At 42.9% G+C, this 16,810-nt stretch overlaps 2 protein-coding genes across 2 annotated transcripts in view; one reads left to right on the forward strand and one right to left on the reverse strand.

The window, feature by feature from the left end:
* Window positions 1-1,214: 1,214 nt before the first annotated feature.
* LOC138378088 (large ribosomal subunit protein eL42-like) lies at window positions 1,215-4,525 on the reverse strand. The gene is made up of 5 exons (XM_069463372.1): window positions 4,415-4,525; window positions 3,911-4,016; window positions 3,620-3,687; window positions 1,645-1,767; window positions 1,215-1,359 (listed from the first exon to the last, which is right to left on the reverse strand). The coding sequence occupies exons 1-5, from the start codon at window positions 4,523-4,525 to the stop codon at window positions 1,339-1,341; spliced, it is 429 nt and encodes a 142-aa protein (XP_069319473.1). The 3' UTR covers window positions 1,215-1,338.
* Window positions 4,526-9,035: 4,510 nt separating this feature from the next.
* The window catches only part of BTK (Bruton tyrosine kinase), a 32,260-nt gene continuing 24,485 nt past the window's right edge, over window positions 9,036-16,810 (forward strand). The window contains exon 1 of the mRNA XM_069463310.1: window positions 9,036-9,165. The gene's annotated coding sequence lies outside the window, so the exon portion shown is untranslated. The remainder of the gene's footprint in view (window positions 9,166-16,810) is intronic.

Raw genomic sequence — 16,810 nt, forward strand, 5'->3', positions numbered from 1 at the left:
CTAGATGTTTAAGGTGTGTTGATTAATTTTAATCTTTACAAAATTGCTGGGGCAGGTGTTTATCCACTGTAAACTGCAGACCCAGGATTTAAACACAAACTCTTGACTACACTGCTGCCTACTGAGGTATTTAGATGGTGCTGCTTACAATCTTAGTGCAAAAGGAAAATGAAAAGAAACCTGCCTCCTCGATTGAAGGACAAAAAAATAGCCTGACAAACTCAAATCCCCAGGTTGTAATCTAGATCTAACAAAAGCAGTTTACTTGTCACAAAGAATAACTAGATACACTATGATCAAAGACGTGCCACCAAGAGTGATAAAAGACAAGTATGTGTACCAGTGTTCAGAACAGTGATCTTTAAAACTGGGGTATGTGGGTATGGATAATTTGAAGGTAACTTCCAGACAGTCTGATTACCCTACTTTTCCTACAATTGGTTTGTGTGAGAACCTACAGTCAGGGCTGGCTGCTGCTCCTTTACTTCCTCCCTTTTACAATCACCTTTCTCTCATATGAGTAGAAATGAGGCATGCACCTCAGTACCAAAAAGCCCACTCAAAACACAAAGTACACGTTGAAATAACTCTTGCCTGTCAGGTAATTACCAATTATTTTCACTAAAGTTGGAGGAAGAATATTGTCAGTTGATAAAAATTGGAGTAAAATCATTAAACCCAGATATACTCATCTACAGATGCATAAACTAATTTGGACATCTGCTCCATCTTGTGCAGGTGCACTTCCAGTGATCAAAATGTGTATCATTGTTTCACCATAGTTCTGCTGCAGAACTGCAAAAAGTTGAACACTGAAGTATAAGAGAAAAAGGATATATAATTTGCAAATGACTTAGGAGGCATTTTTAAAAAATGGATAGAATATGTTAGGATTCTACTGGGGAATTCAGGACACCAGAAATTATATTCCTTGCAGTTATTTCAGTGTAAAAATGTTTAAGGGGGTAAAGAATTTAAATTTCAGAGACAATATATATTATGCATGTTATACCATGCCTAGAGAACAGGGCCAAAATTCCCTACTTAAGTAACTGGAGTGCTAAAAGGTATGCGAGAGATTTAACATTTAAGTCTCTACTAGCCTCAAGGGATTAAAGCACCAAATCAGCTAATTGCAGCATCTGATGTGAGCTCAACCAGCCAGATCCAATCCAAAACAAGTAGTACCCAGAACAATCACGAACCATAAATTTCCCCGCAAGGGTAATTTTATTGATGGCTCTAGTTTATTCCCTCCCAAAAGACCAACGGCAACCAAATGAAGTTAATTAACATAACCTCAAGATTTTATCGTCTTCATAATAAAACAAAAGACGCTTAGAACTGGATCACTTGGCCCTGTAATAAAACAGAAAAAAGTATTGAGTTTTTTATTTTGCAAAGAACTGCTCCACCAAGAATATCATCTATTCCTAAAAAGATCACCATCACGCTGTATCAAGTCTCCTAAATCTTCCTTTCCTACTTATAGCAAAGTCAACACCAAAAAGCTTTATGCCTTCAGCTATCGATCTAGTTATTGAGAGGATTGCCCAAGCTCTATGCCACAATAAGAATAAAAATGTTCACCTCTCCAAATAATAAAGCTATATAAAAGTGCACCTTCCACCCATAATTATATACCTTTCTCTTCTTATCTCCTCCCAGTTCGAAATGCTTGCATCTCTTAATAGCCAGCATTCTCTTAGATCTGCAGTTGGGCTCGACACACTCAAGCCTCAGCACAATCTTCTTTGTAGTTTTAGCCTGGAAAAAAAAAAATCAAAGCCTTCATAAATCACTACAGAAAAATCACTTTCTTCAAAACTATGACTATGTTGGGTTAAGTACTACTTAAAGCAAAGCTCTGCAAATGATAGTTGCCACAATCTGTCTTTAGCTATAGAGGGGAAATGATCTAAAAATTGCAGTGAATTTAAGAGAATATGTAGTGATAGCAAAGGTAGCAGATTATCTAATTGCTAAAGTTCTAATTGAAACGCCATTGAGATCAAACATCCTAGAGAGCTTCCTATCATGGGCATTTATGCCACCTTGAGCTTATGGGCTTTCAGCAGCTCTGCATAAATATTTCACACAATCAAAAATGAGTAAACTGGCCAGGTGAGGTGGCTCACGCCTATAATCCTAGCACTCTGGGAGGCCAAGGCAGGAGGATCGCTCGAGGTCAGGAGTTCGAGACCAGCCTGAGCAAGAGCGAGACCCCGTCTCTACTAAAAATAGAAAGAAATTATCTGGACAACTAAAAATATATATAGAAAAAAATTAGCCGGACATGGTGGCGCATGCCTGTGGTCCCAGCTACTCGGGAGGCTGAGGCAGGAGGATTGCTTAAGCCCAGGAATTTGAGGTTGCTGTGAGCTAGGCTGACGCCATGGCACTCTAGCCTGGGCAAAAGAGCGAGACTCTGTCTCAAAAAAAAAAAAAAAAAAAGAGTAAACTAAGTCCATGCAACTATGAAATGAACATAACTTTTGTAATTCATTAAATAGGATTGTTACTTAAGGCCTACTATCAACTAAACCTAAGACTACCTACAACTATGTCTAGAATTTATGTGCATTCAACTGAATTATTTAACTCAAGCTAAACTCCCCACTCTAATACTCAGTTTTTAAATAATACCCCTTTAACCACAGTTCTGCTAATTTGAAGTTCTCAAAAGACCCAAACCTAGTAAATTCCCTTCTTCTACACAAGTTACTTGAATGTGAAAATGTCTCAAGCATTCCTTTTACCACCCCGAGATTGAACCATTTATTGCACTCAAATGAACAATGAAGTCATTCCTTACTTCCTGGAACCAGGCTGCATGAGAATCAAAGTGCTAAGAAAAATGCTGTGTTGGAGGGAATGTTATGTTCCAGGCACTGTGCTAATGTGGTAGCCAAATCACCTAAGGTTTGAACAGAAACTCATTCAGCCTGAAAACAAATATAGAATTCAGGAGGCTATTGGAAGGCTAATGGCCTCTAAAGAGTTGTAAGACCCCATGAGACAGAAGACCGCATGCAGGTTTCTGTAGTGAGAAGCTAAATAACAGAAAAATTCTTACTGCAATTAAGAGCTGAGGATTCAGATATGATGACAGATAAGGACAGGGCAAATGAAAGGATTTACCAGTGTACTCACTTCAGTTTCCAGGAATGCAGGGAACATTCCTGGATTTTTTGCCTCTTCAGAAAAGGATAAAAAGTGTAAAACAGGCTGGACACAGTGGATTAAGCCTGTAATCCTAGCACTTTGGGAGGCCAAAGTGGGAGGATCACTTGAACCCAGGAGTCTGAGGTTGCAGTGAGCTATGATGACGCCACTACACTCTAGCCAGGGAGACAGAGCAAGACCTTGTCTCAAAAAAAAAAATGTAAACGTAAAACATTGAAATAGTATAGAATTGTAGACTACAGTCGGGCCTGAGTTGCACTCCCAGCTCCATTGCATACTAGTTATGTCACTGCAGGCAACTGTGAGAACCTCACTGACATGCTGTAACTATATTGTGAGGTATGGGGTCTAGGGACTAGAGACGACAGACCACAAATACACAGTCCTTACCACAATTATGTGGGAAACATGTCACATAGTAATTACCACTAACCTTTTTCCGGAAAATCGGCTTAGTCTGCCCACCATAGCCACTCTGCTTCCTATCATAACGGCGCTTTCCTGGGAAAACAGTGTTATTTGTTATAGTATACTGAAGATCACAAATCACAAGAACCACATGGAAAACTCTTTTTACGAGTTTTATCTTAGGCTTCCTAGCACAAATACTAACGCCCATGCCAAGGGAGGGAGGAAAAAATAAATACCAAACCCGGTCTCGAATATTACACTACTATGTAAATAAATGCCACATTAAAACCAAATTACGCAGAAGCCATCTTACCCTGGGCATACAGAGAATCCTTGCCCTTCTTGTACTGTGTCACTTTGTGGGGTTGATGCTTGCCACATTTCTTACAGAAAGTCCGGCGGGTTTTAGGAACGTTCACCTAGTAAATAAACCGTTCAGAACATGCAGTATTATCACAACGGCACAAAACCCTACCCAACCCCGCCAAAGCTGAGGCACTCCACGAGGACCCGACTCAAACTCTTCGCTAACCCACAGCACTCCTGCAGCTCTGACTAGAAGGTGGTTCAGCCCCACGTGTTTCAAGGAGAGGGCCCTCCGTCAAGCCCCAAAGAGGGAAGAGCTCTCCCTCTCTGATCCCATCACTTCAACTCCTGACCCTGGAGCCCGGTCCCTTCGGGGTCGAGCCCAACAACACTGGGTTGCTTTCATACATCGAGTCCACGCAAGGGCCTAGACCTATCCCGGGACAGCACCGTCGACACAGGGGGGGAAGATTAGGCTGGATGTTACTAGGCCCCCATACCAACATCCTACCATGTTTGCGCGCGCGCTGTCGGCAACGAAAGAAAGAGGCCGAGCCGGAAACGGAAGTATATAGGCGGTGCCTACTCGCACTTCCTCATGGGAATAGGTGGGAGCGATCATAGAGTCTAAGGCTCAGTGCGCAGCGCCGTCCAGCGGCGGAGAGGACTGGATTCGGAGCCGCGGGCGGGAGCTCGAGGGAGGGCTCTGCCTAAAGGCTGATCCACTATTCTCCACTTCTCCCGCCCCTCAGCTTTACAATTTTTCATTACTTCATCACTTTTGGCGGACGCTGCTACGTAGTGGCATATAGTGAAGAGAGCAGTGGTCTACCCAAACCATCTGGTCTTCCTGTCTCCAGGAGAAGCCAGGGCTAGGGTCGAGTGAGGAGGCTTTCCACCTCCACGTTCCATTCTTGCTTAACCTCAAGGATCCTGAGAACACCTTTCGCAGGGAACTGCTGGTTCAACGAAGGCTTGGAGGGAGCCAGTTGCTCCAGTTCGTCTATCATATGGCCAGTTGGTTTATTCAAGAAATGTTCACTGATTGCCCATTATGTGTCAGGCACTGTGCTAGAGGAGAGACGCGATACTCTTTTTTTTATTTTCTTTTCTTTTTTTTCATAGAGAGGGGGTCTCGCTTTTGCTCAGGCTGATCTCCAACTCCTGAGCGCAAACAATCTACCTGCCTCGGCCTCCCAGAGTGCTAGGATTACAGGCGTGAACCACCCCGCCCAGCTGAGACACAATAATCTAATATGCTCATAAATGTACAATTAAGTACTAAGTACTTTGAATGATCAACATTAAAGCAACTCTTTTGTTCAGGGAGTAAGCTGGTTGATCTAGGTTCTGAAAAGTGACAACGAAATTGTTCAGCTCCTGCAATAGCAATAATCAGGTCAAGAGATAAAAAGTACTCAGCTCTTCCCTCCTCTGCATACCTGGCAGAAGGCATGTACTAGGTTTCAAGGGAGTCTGGCAGACAAAGACTGCAGAGTGCTAAGCATTTTAAATAGGTTGTCTCATACAGTTCTCACAGTAATTCTAGGAGGTAGGTGATACTATTATTCCCATTTTACAGATGAGGATTTGAGACCATGTGATGTTAAATTATTTGTCCAATGTCAACAGTATTTAGTGGATCTAGGATACAAACCTAGGTAGTCTGACACCATAGCCTGGGTTCCTTTACCGTTATAAAATACTGCTATTTTGGCCTGCTAATTATAATAGCTAAAAATTATAGAGCACTTACTATATGCCAGGCATTCTTCTAACCACCTGACATACTACCTCTTTTAATCCTGACCACAACCCCAGGAGGTATGTACTATTATTAGTATTTAACAGGTGAGGAAACTGAGGCACAAGGGGCCTTAAATTCACTTACTCCGAAGTCACATGGATGGTTATTTTGTGGAGTTGGAATTTGATCCTAGGTAGTCTAACACCACAGCCTTGCACTTAACCACTGCATCACACAGGGGAAGCAGGGACATCTGCAGGGTATAGGATGGTGAAGAAAGAGAATTGGGGTGGGACACAGGAGGAAGTATCAGTGGATTAGAGGCTAAGGAACTATGAGAGCCTGGGATATCCTGCTTGCATGACCCTCCAAGGAACACCTGTGGGTCCTGAGCTGACTCTCTGATCTCACCCTTATTTTTTAGGTTGTCTCTGGGAATGAGATAATAAAAATATTACCACTACCTGCTACATTTCCTAAAAGTTTCTTTGCCAAACTGCCAGCCTGTAGTCTCACAACATTTCCTTTTTCTCTCCAGATTCTTAAGAAATCTCCCAAACTCCGTTTGGGGAGTTTCTAAAAGATTTTTATGTTAGTAACATAGAAATATGAAGATAGCAAGCAGGCCCCTCTTCATCTAATCAACCTTAGTTCTTTTTATCATTCCTCATGTTACATGACTTTGTGTGTGGGGGGTTGTTTGTTTTGGTTTGTTTTCTATTTTAAAATACTTAATCCACAAAAAGTGTTCATATTCAAGGTATACAGGCTGGGCGCAGTGGCTCACACCTGTAATCCTAGCGCTCTGGGAGTCCGAGGCAGGTGGATCGTTTGAGCTCAGGAGTTCAAGACCAGCCTGAGCAAGAGCGAGACCCCCCCCCCCCGTCTCTACTAAAAATAGAAAGAAATGATCAGGACAGCTAAAAATATATATAGAAAAATTAGCCGGGCGTGGTGGCACATGCCTGTAGTCCCAGCTACTCGGGAGGCTGAGGCAGGACGATCACTTGAGCCCAGGAGTTTGAGGTTGCTGTGAGCTAGGCTGACGCCACGGCACTCTAGCCTGGGCAACAGAGTGAGACTCTGTCTCAAAAAAAAAAAAAAAAAAGTATACAATGTGATGATTTGATGTATGTATACATTGTGTAATGATTACCACAGTCAAATTAATTAACAAATTCACCCTCCTTCATCATCCATAGTTACCATTTTGGGGAGAGATGAAGACACTTAAAATCTGCCCTCTTATCAAATTTCAAGTAAATAATACAGTATTATTAACTATGGTCATCATGCTATACATTGGATCCCCAGAATGTATGCATCTTATAACTGAAAGTTCACATGTCAGTCCTGGTCTCTGTTTTGGATATGCCCCTGCTCACTAATTTCCCCTAAGATGAGGCACTCAGAACTGAATGCAGGACTCTGGGCGTGGTCTGGTCTTGCAAAGTAGGTGGCATGTTAACTTTCTCCTATTTAGATGTTTTACTTACACAAGGAAGCCTAATGTTACCTTGGCTTTTCTGGCAGCCATGTTAACTGACATGACCTTTCTCTTGATTACTGTCAGCAAAAACCCCTGAACCATTTTCCCAAGTGCTACTGCTACCCCCCTTTCACCTGGAGTCATTTGAAGTTCAAAGATGGAGCCCAATTATGGGACATCACCTTTAGCTCTGGTAAAATCACCAGGTGATCAAGATCTTTTTGGAAACTATAGTAATTGCTCTATTCTGTCATCTAATCTAGCACATAGCCTTGTGCCATTCACAGATTAGCTAGGCTACGTTCTATATCTTCTTCAAAGGTCATTAATACAAATGGCGAACAGGATGGCATCAAGAACAGAGCCTTATTACATGGGGAATGTGTTGAGGTGACACTCAGCCATTCATTCCCAGTCTGAGTACAGTGCTTGTCAGTATGAACAATGGTGCCAGGGGAGTGGTCATGGGCAGGGGGTGTAGAAGAGCCTAGGTTTGCTTGCCTCTTTTCCTTGTCATCCTCTGTCTTATCCAGATCTCCCGGTATATGTCTATCAACCCCCAGTCCCCACCCCAAGATGGACCTTGAGAGAAGACAGGGCATGTGACAACAAGCCGCATCTAACTGAAAAAAAGGGGAGGGAAAGTGAATGCCTATGGCCAACTCTCAGGCAGGCAACTAAACAGCTATTGGGGGTGACTAGTGAAAGGATGGAAGTTGTCAATAAAATAAGGAGATCATACAACACTTGAAGCCCATATACCTTGTGCAAGTGTGAGGATCAACCACTCTGCCATCTTACAAATTCTTTTTAAAATTCCTGTTGCCTTAAAAATTCTGACAGACTTGTAGTGGGATCTGGGATCTGTTTCTACATTAGGATACAGTGCTTTGGGACAAGGAAAGATGGCAGTGCCTGATGTGTCAAGGTGAGCAAGCAGATCAGTCACCATCACAGTCTGCAGCCAATACTGGCTGCATTTCCTATGAGAATCCTTGGGAAGAAGATTGTAGCTACAACATAAGCTAAGAGGCCCCTGAGGAAACATCTAGGTTTCAAGTGACATACTTAGTCTGGTTTACCGATTTACAGGGTTAAAGAGAAATGTGTAAAATGAGAGTTAATCCCTGAGGCTGAATCTTTTTATTACCTTTTGTAAAAGATGGGGGTCTGGGGGTCTCACTGTGTTGCCCAGGCTGATCTCAAACTCCTGAACTTGAGGAATCCTCCCATCTCAGCCACCAGAGTAGCTGGGATTACACAGAAAATGGGGAAGGGTACGAGTCTTTGCATGGGCTTACATTCTGACATTTTTATCTGTAGGAAAAAGAGTGCTTTCTTAGAAAATGACTCAGCAGGGGGAAGTTTGTCTCTACCTTTGTTGGGCTCTGTCCTTTGGGGTCCCTGTGTGAACACTCCCTATCCTTCACTCTCAAGTTTAACCGTGTGATCCTGAGTCTCCTCTGCCTCAGAGGACAGGAGACACTGAAGACACTCTTCCTGGCTAGTCTCTTTGTCCTGTCTCTGCCAACTGCAGTATCTCTCCTCTTTCTTGCAAGCCCCTCTGCCTGTGCTGAACATCTCCACAGTCCTTTAGGTATGTCATCCCTTTACGTCTGGAAGGGCGGCCTGGCGACCTGTCTGCTCAATCCAGCCCCTGCTAGAGTCTCAGTGGCTCCAGTAGTGTTGAGAAAGGTTCTTTCGGAGCTGGACTCAAGATAGTAGTGTCAGAGGTCCCAAGCAAATGAAGGGCGGGGACAGTTGGGGGTGGGGGGATAAGGAGAGCAGCAGGGAACCAGATAGCATGCTGCTGAGAAGAAGAAAAAAAAAGACATTGGTTTAAGTCAGGAAACAAAAAAAGGGAACTGAGTGGCTGTGAAAGGGTGGGGTTTGCTTAGACGGTCCTTCCTCTCTGGACTGTAAGAATATGTCTCCAGGGCCAGTGTCTGCTGAGATCGAGTCCCACCTTCCAAGTCCTGGCATCTCAATGCATCTGGGAAGCTACCTGCATTAAGTCAGGACTGAGGTGGGTCTGGGGGAAGGCAGGGGCTGGGCAGCAGCAGCAATGCACCTTTCTTAGGACCCCCTAAAGGCCAGAGAGAAAGCATGGCTGGTGCCATATAGCTGCTGGCGGAGGAGGCTGACTGAGGGTGGGAGTGTCATCAGCACAAGGCCCTGGCAGTCCCTCCTGGTGATCAGAGGGGCTGCAAGGGTCCATTCTGATGAGGGCCGTGGGGGGATCAGGAAGAGAAAAAAGTGACATGAGGTGACCATCTGAACAGGTAGCAAATGTTAGAAAGGGGCACCCCTGCAAAATTTGGTGGAAAAGTAACATTGCGGATGGTAGTAGGATAAAAACAAGCCCTTTGCTCAAATATTGCTTGAAGACTCAAAATGGACACTTATGTCAATGAGGCCCTTAGAAGAAGAAATTCTAAGAGGCAGATTCTCTGAGAACACAGTAAAAGCTCACGTGCCACATTCGGCAGTTGACCCTTGTGAGCTGGGGCACTGGCTAGACCAGGGTGTAGGTTACCTGCTGTGGGCTGCATCAGGCCAAATGTTGCCGGGGTCAGAGCTGCCCTGTCGGAAGGACTATGCGGAGGCTGTGCCAACCTCGTGGTAATAGGGTAAGAGACCAGGCTAAGAGAAAGCAGCCTCTGCCTCAGCCCAGGCAGTGCAGCCAACCCCTGAGGTCGTGGCAAAGGTTTCTCCTCTTACCATTGCCTTTGGTGTGTACACCTTGCTTTTCTCTTGTCTTCATTATTTCTCCTCTCCTTCCTCTCCTCCCCTCCTCCCTCTCCCCCTCCTCCTCCTCTCTCTACCTGTATCCCCTCTCCTTTATACTCTCGTCTGTTTTGTTCATTACCATGTCCCCTGACACAGAGTGAGCACTTAATAAATAATTGCTGAATTGCATTGCATTTTTCTTGTCCCTTTCTTCTCTTTCCCTGCTCTTTTCCCTTTCCCTGTCCTCCTCCCTACTTGCCTAGTACCTTCCCCATAAGGTGTGTGTGAGCAGGAAATGTGTAAATAAATGTAAAGCTGTTAAAACACGCCTGACAATAGTAAGTGCTATATCTCAGCCATTGCTATTGTTTTTTTTCTGTCTCAGCCCTGCCAATGTCCCCCAGAAGGCCTATCTAGAGCAAATGGCGTAGCATTTAGAATAAAAGGAATTGGTGACCCTGATCGAGACATCCTTGGATGAGTTGCCAGCACTCCAAATGAAATCCCAATTTCCTAGCCACCCAGCTCTCAGAGTTGAAAATTTTTATCGCATTTCCACAGGCAGGGCAGTAGCAAAGCTCAGAGGCTGGGGGATCAACACAGCTCAGGGGCTGTCTTCTTTGCTGTTAGTTGTGTATTAGTTTTGCTCCTTCCCTCATTTTGCATGGCAAGCCCCTGAAGCAAGAGTGCTATAGTCTCTCTGGAGCCTCAGTTATTTGATAAAACAATGTCACTCTCCATACAAGCCACAAAATGCAAATACTGATGAAAATCTAACTCATTACACTAAACGGTATCCTTTAAGGCTTACCCTATCTACTCTATTCTGACTCCTTTTCTATTCATTCAGACTATTTAAACTACTTGCTTGTGTGAAAGTTTAAATTCCCGTTGATCATGACTGTTTCTGTTTCTGTTTAGAATCTTTTATAAACTTCTTATGGTGAGAACTGGCATAACTTTCCATCCACTTTTAGGATACTGGTGCAATTTTAAATTATTACTGTAATTTGTTATTTCCATTTGAGCAAATTTCCTATCGTTTCCTTTCAGTGGACTAGACCCATATCAGGAAGTGACTTAGGTATAAGGGGAAGATATGGCTTTTGAAAACCAAAGTTTGGGTGTTCTCCAAAGAGTCATCAGCTACCTGCTGCTTTTCCCCCAGTGATCTGATTGCTGAGATCTGATTGCTAAGCCTTGAGAATAAGGGAGAGCTAAGATTTTCAGTGAGGCAGTGCTCAACCAGAAGCTAGAAAAGAGGCCTTGACCTATTTCACTCCAAAGCTACTTGGTTATGCATGAAGCCCTCAGAGGAGGGGAAGGAGGAGGGAGAACTCTTCTGAGGACCCAGAAACAATTGGGCCACGTGTGACTTTCAGTTTCTATGGAGATTCATGTGCAGTGCCTGAGGGTGATCCGAGAGCATTGGAAACCTAGAAGCCTTAATCCAAAGCTCTTCTCCTCACTCTTTGAAATCCCCCCACTAGATGTCCTTACAATTATATCGGTTATTTGAACCTCAGGGAGAAGCTCATATAACTGCTCTGCCTCCCTGAAGTGAAAATAATCTATAGTCTATTAGCTCAGTCCTAGAGGAAGGACATTCTAGGGAGTCAAGTTGGAGGCTGGAATATACCGGAGTTCAAGATCACTGACTCAGTGAAAAAAAACAGATTTGTCTGCAATAAAATCAGAGTTTAAAAAATTGTTAAAGGCAAGTGCAGTGGTTCACGCTTGTAATCCTAGCACTTTGGGAGGCCAAGGCAGGCGGATCACTTGAGGTCGGGAGTTCGAGACCATCCTGAGCAAGAGTGAGAAGCCATCTCTACTAAAACTAGAAAAATTAGCCAGACATGGTGGCATTTGCCTGTAGTCCCAGCTACTCGGGAGGCTGAGGCAGGAGGATCACCTGAGCCCAGGAGTTTGAGGTTGCTGTGAGCTAGGCTGACATCACGGCACTCTAGCCCAGGTGACAGAGTGAGTGAGGCTCTGTGCCAAAAATAAATAAATAAATAACTTACTAGAAATGGAGCATAAAAGAGATAAGGATATGAGGAAAGATAAGGATTGGTTATAAACTCTAGAAAATTGCTATTTGAAGCTGCAATTGATACATTTCTGGAGACTATTTTGGCAATATATATATATATATATATCAGAATGCAAAATGTACATACTTTTTGAGTCAGTAAATGAGGCTTATATAGAGATCCTAATAATATGGTAAATAATCAGGGATGATACTAAATAAGAACCGTAGCTCTTTTTTAGATAAAGGTATGTTGGATGGACGGATGGATAGACAATGTTAAGAAAAATAAGCACACTAACTACGTGTACAATATGATCTCAAATATGATAAGAAACATACACAGAAAAAGGTGGGAAGGAAATATGCCAAAATATTAATGCCTCTGAATAATAACCTTATAATTGATGTTTTTCTTTTTAATATTCCTGTACTTGAAACCTTTTCTATAATGAACATGTGTTATTTTATTTTGGTTTTTTGAGACGGGGGAGGGATCGCTCTATGTTGCCCAGGCTGCCCTCGAAATTCTGGGCTCAAAAGATACTCCTGCCTCAGTCTTTTGAGTAACTAGGACTACAGGCCCACACCACCACACTCATGGGCATGTGTTATTTTGATATCAACTGAAAAAAATGAAATGTTGAAACCAGGGAAAACAAAAACTAAATTGAAAAAAGAAGGCCAAAGGGGCATACAAGTCCAGAGTGAAAGACAAGACATCTCAACAGTTACCCTCAGGACAGAGGGACAACAGTGAAAGTATTACCACTGGTCTGACACTGACTAAATTCGCATATTAGCTATCTGGCTCTCAGTAAATCATCACTTGGCCAGAATCTATTGTCTCTAGTGCAGGGCAGAAGAGATGATGAATCACAGAGACCTAGAAGTCGCCAAAACCACAGAAAAAAAATGTAAAATATTAACAACATGAAATGCCATGAAAGTACCAGAGCCCTAAGATCTCTTGGAAGACTACGGCAAATGACAATTTCCCTGGTTAGCACGCAGCCAGAAAACTGATTTTGGCTGAAAGTCTTCGCCAAAAATTTGGTCATCTGTAGCGCTGACCATAAAGCTTAGCATAAAATAATTAGGTTTTATTGGAGTCCAAACAGAGCTTCTTGGGAACTTAACAAGATTAATCAGGTTGCTTTGTTGCTGTGGTTGTGACATTTTTAAAGATTTTTCTTCTGGTCCCAAGGCCAGGGAATTCTCAATCAAAATCTCAATCAGAAGGCTGCCGCGGTGGCTCACACCTGTAATCCTAGCATTCTGGGAGGCCGAGGCGGGAGGATCACTTGAGGTCAGGAGTTCAAGACCAGCCTGAGCAAGAGTGAGACCCCGTCTCTACTGAAAAAATAGAAAGAAATTAGCTAGACAACTAAAAATATATAGAAAAAATTAGCCAGGCATGATGGCGCATGCCTGTAGTCCCAGCTTCTCAGGAGGCTGAGGCAGTAGGATCACTTGAGCCCAGGAGTTTGAGGTTGCTGTGAGCTAGGCTGACGCCACGGCACTCTAGCCAGGGCAACAGAGTGAGACTCTGTCTCAAAAAAAAAAAAAAAAAGAAAGAAAAAAAAGAAAAGAACAAAGAAAAAAAAAAAGGCATGCCTAGGAATGATAAATACCCAATTCAAGATATTGGTTACCTCTAAGGAGGGAGGGGATTAAGATTGCGGAATACATAAGGAGGTTTTGACTATATCAATAGTATTTTATTTCTAAAAATCATGTAAAGCAACTACAGCACAATGTTAGAATTCTGTAGAATTAAGTGGTGAGTCCATGAATGTAATGTCATTCTCTGTATTTTCTATTTGAAATGTTTCATAATATAAAAGAAAGCATATTCAAAGTTTTGTATTCACAATAAACAGTAACAACACAAGAGTCAGAGAAGAGTGGGTGTCCAACCTAAACACTGTGCTTTCATTCCATCAACAATGAAACATCTTGGCTGGGCATGGTGGCTCACATCTGTAATCCTAGCACACTCTGGGAGGCCGAGGTGGACGGATTGTTTGAGCTCAGGAGTTAGAGATCAGCCTGAGCAAGAGCAAGACCCCATCTCTACTAAAAAATAGAAAGAAATTATCTGGACAACTAAAAATATATAGAAAAAATTAGCCAGGCATGGTGGTGCATGCCTGTAGTCCCAGCTACTCGGGAGGCTGAGGCAGGAGGATCGTTTGAGCCCAGGAGTTTGAGGTTGCTGTGAGCTAGGCTGATGCCACGGCACTCTAGCCCGGGCAACAGAGTGAGACTCTGTCTCAAAATAAATAAATAAACAATGAAACATCTTGAAAAGGAAACAAGTAACTCTAGGAATTCACCAGTTAGGTAGAATCTCTTTGGGGAGGATTTAAAGAAGGAAAATGTAAGAAAACTTGGCCAGACTAAGAAGAGTCCTCATGCAGGGGGGAAAATACAGTAGGCAGTTAGCAGGGACAGATCCTCCATACCATCCTGGAGAAATATTGCAGAGGAAAGTGCCCCAGGATCTTGAATTCTCTCTTATCCCTCATATTTACCACTATTTCCTCTCTTGCTGAGCATTCCTAGAAGATGCAGAAGACTCTGTCCCAACTGCTCTTTGATGATAGCCACGGGGAATGACAGGGCCCTGAATGAAGTAGGTGGCATCATACCTCATCAAAGACCAAAAAGAAAAAAAAAGAAAAAAAAAACCCTCTGGGAGGCAATGAAGTAGCACAGAAACAGCAAGGGCTGTAGATGATATACAGCAAGGGCAAAAGACGGATGAGGTTGGATAAGTCACATAAGCTCTATGGGTCTGTTTCTTCATCGGTTCGTTGTGAGCAATAAATGAAATAACACATGTCAAATGCCTGACAGGTAGACAGCACTGAGAGAGGCAGGAGTTCCCATCCATGCCCCTAGGGAGAGAAAGGGAATGGCCAGAATCTTGCTGGCAAATTAAGTAGTACTTTAAAGAAGAAACAAAGAAAAATTACTGCTTCTTGGATATTTTGGCTAAGTAGTTATTCGCAGTACTATTGAGTGGTTATTTCTAACTAGCGTCTCATGGACTCTTCCCGGTCATAGGCAGGCTGTGTAGTTTTCTGAACTTTTCTCTGGTGTTGTCCTTAATAGTATTTTATCTTATGATCAAAGATAGGAGCCAAAGGTGGTTTAGTTTACTGATTCTGCAAATGCTATTTCTATTAATTCCTTGGTATAGTGCAGTTTGTATGATGGCTGAACTCTTATTAATAAGCTTCCTCTTTCTGAATTCTGCTGCTCCATAAGGGGCTGGGAGGCTGCAAAAGTGACCATGTGAAAATTCTTGCATTTGTAGTTTAATGAAGAGAACATTAATAAAGAGAACATTATAATACCAAAACTCTATATTTTAAATGAAGAGCTATGTGTCTTTCTATTATTTCTCCTCCCCCTTTTATTTTTTCTCCATGTGAACAACTGTTTGTGTGTGTGTGTGTGTGTGTGTGTGTGTGTGTGACATTCATGTCACTTCCGTTTTCACCACCCTCACCCCCTGAGTGAGGTGCAGGTTCAGCCCTCACCGTGCATATTTTGTGGTCAAATTGACTTTGTAGGCTGCTGAAATTGTTAGAAAAAAAATATGGGGCCTTTCCCAATAAGTACCCACAGAGGCACTACCCTCTAACTACTCTTTAACTCAGAGATATCCATCACACACCAGCCTTCTGGACAACACAAAGACGATGCCTCTCCCTTCATGTCATTGGTCGAAGGACCAGTGATGCCTAAGGAAGAACTACCACACTTTCAGGCTGTGTGAATCTGGACTGGAACACAAGGAATAAGAGAAAAGTGGTCAGACAAGGTGCTACCACACCATGGAAATCTTGGTGATCCTCCAACTCAATGATCTAGAGGTGGCAGCCATTTCACCCCTGGCTCAGAGGGGTGAAGGCTAGTGAGAGGCTTACTTCCTCATACTTAGACCAGCACTGAACCCTGGCCCAGCACAGACACTTGACAGAGAGGAAGGCTTACTCTTGTACAAACTGGATTTCTTCTAAAAAAGAAAAAGAGCAGAGACAGCTTCCAGAAGGACTTGTCTTATAGGAAATAAGAGCAGAGGCTAAGATTGAAGCAGATGCTGGGCCTGAGCAGAGAGCATATCCACCAAGAGCCTGCGTGGTGTGCTTTACTCAGTTAAATGAAGTACGTCTGGACATGGTTTCTTGGGCTGCTTCTGATCCCATCGACTGGTAATACTATTCAGTTTGTTTAGGGTTTCATTTTGTCTTGTGTAATTTGAGTCTTTGATTGTGAAGAGCTATTTAATTATAATTCACCATGAGAACAAATGTGATATTATTACAGGAATCTCAAGGAGTTGGCAGTTCCTGAGAATTGAGTACTTTTACTTGGCTCTCACTACTAGGTAAATGAATAACTGTAATGTTAAAAGGAATCTCTTTGGGGCTTGAGCTGAAAATGAATGTTAGGACTAATTGGCTGTAAACTCTCATCTGTTTGTCATTCCTCTGAGAGACCAGTTAAAGCAGGAAATCAGGGAAGAAAGCCATGTGGCAGGTTATGGGGAAAGGTTTGCACCTTTGTCCAATACTTCTCAAAAGATCATTTACAAAATATTGAACTAATCTGCCACCAGAAGACAGTGGCATACACATGGTAGACAAGAGGCAAAATGATCATTCTGAGCATCCCTGGTGTTCCTTTAATCTATTTTTGTCTCCCCAGTATGATAACAGAACCTTTTACACCACAGGAAAGAGCAAAATAACAGTGTAGATAACCCCCAAGCTTTGATAAAAACCACTCCCTTGCTTTCCTAGTGAGCAATAAGCTGTGCTTGAAAAGTAGAAAAAAACTGCTATTTATGCTGCTTCCATAGGACCAAAAGCATAAGGAGTTTAGTTTAAAAAAA

This window comes from Eulemur rufifrons, chromosome 30 (assembly GCF_041146395.1).
Source record: "Eulemur rufifrons isolate Redbay chromosome 30, OSU_ERuf_1, whole genome shotgun sequence".
Classification (NCBI taxonomy): Eukaryota; Metazoa; Chordata; class Mammalia; order Primates; family Lemuridae; genus Eulemur; species Eulemur rufifrons.

Coding starts and splice junctions, on each gene's coding strand:
- LOC138378088 (XM_069463372.1), bottom strand. CDS start 4,525: ATGATCGCTCCCACCTATTCCCATGAGGAAGTGCGAGTAGGCACCGCC. Junction 4,017..4,414: donor ACAGCGCGCGCGCAAACATG/GTAGGATGTTGG, acceptor TTTATTTACTAG/GTGAACGTTCCTAAAACCCG. Junction 3,688..3,910: donor GGATTCTCTGTATGCCCAGG/GTAAGATGGCTT, acceptor CTGTTTTCCCAG/GAAAGCGCCGTTATGATAGG.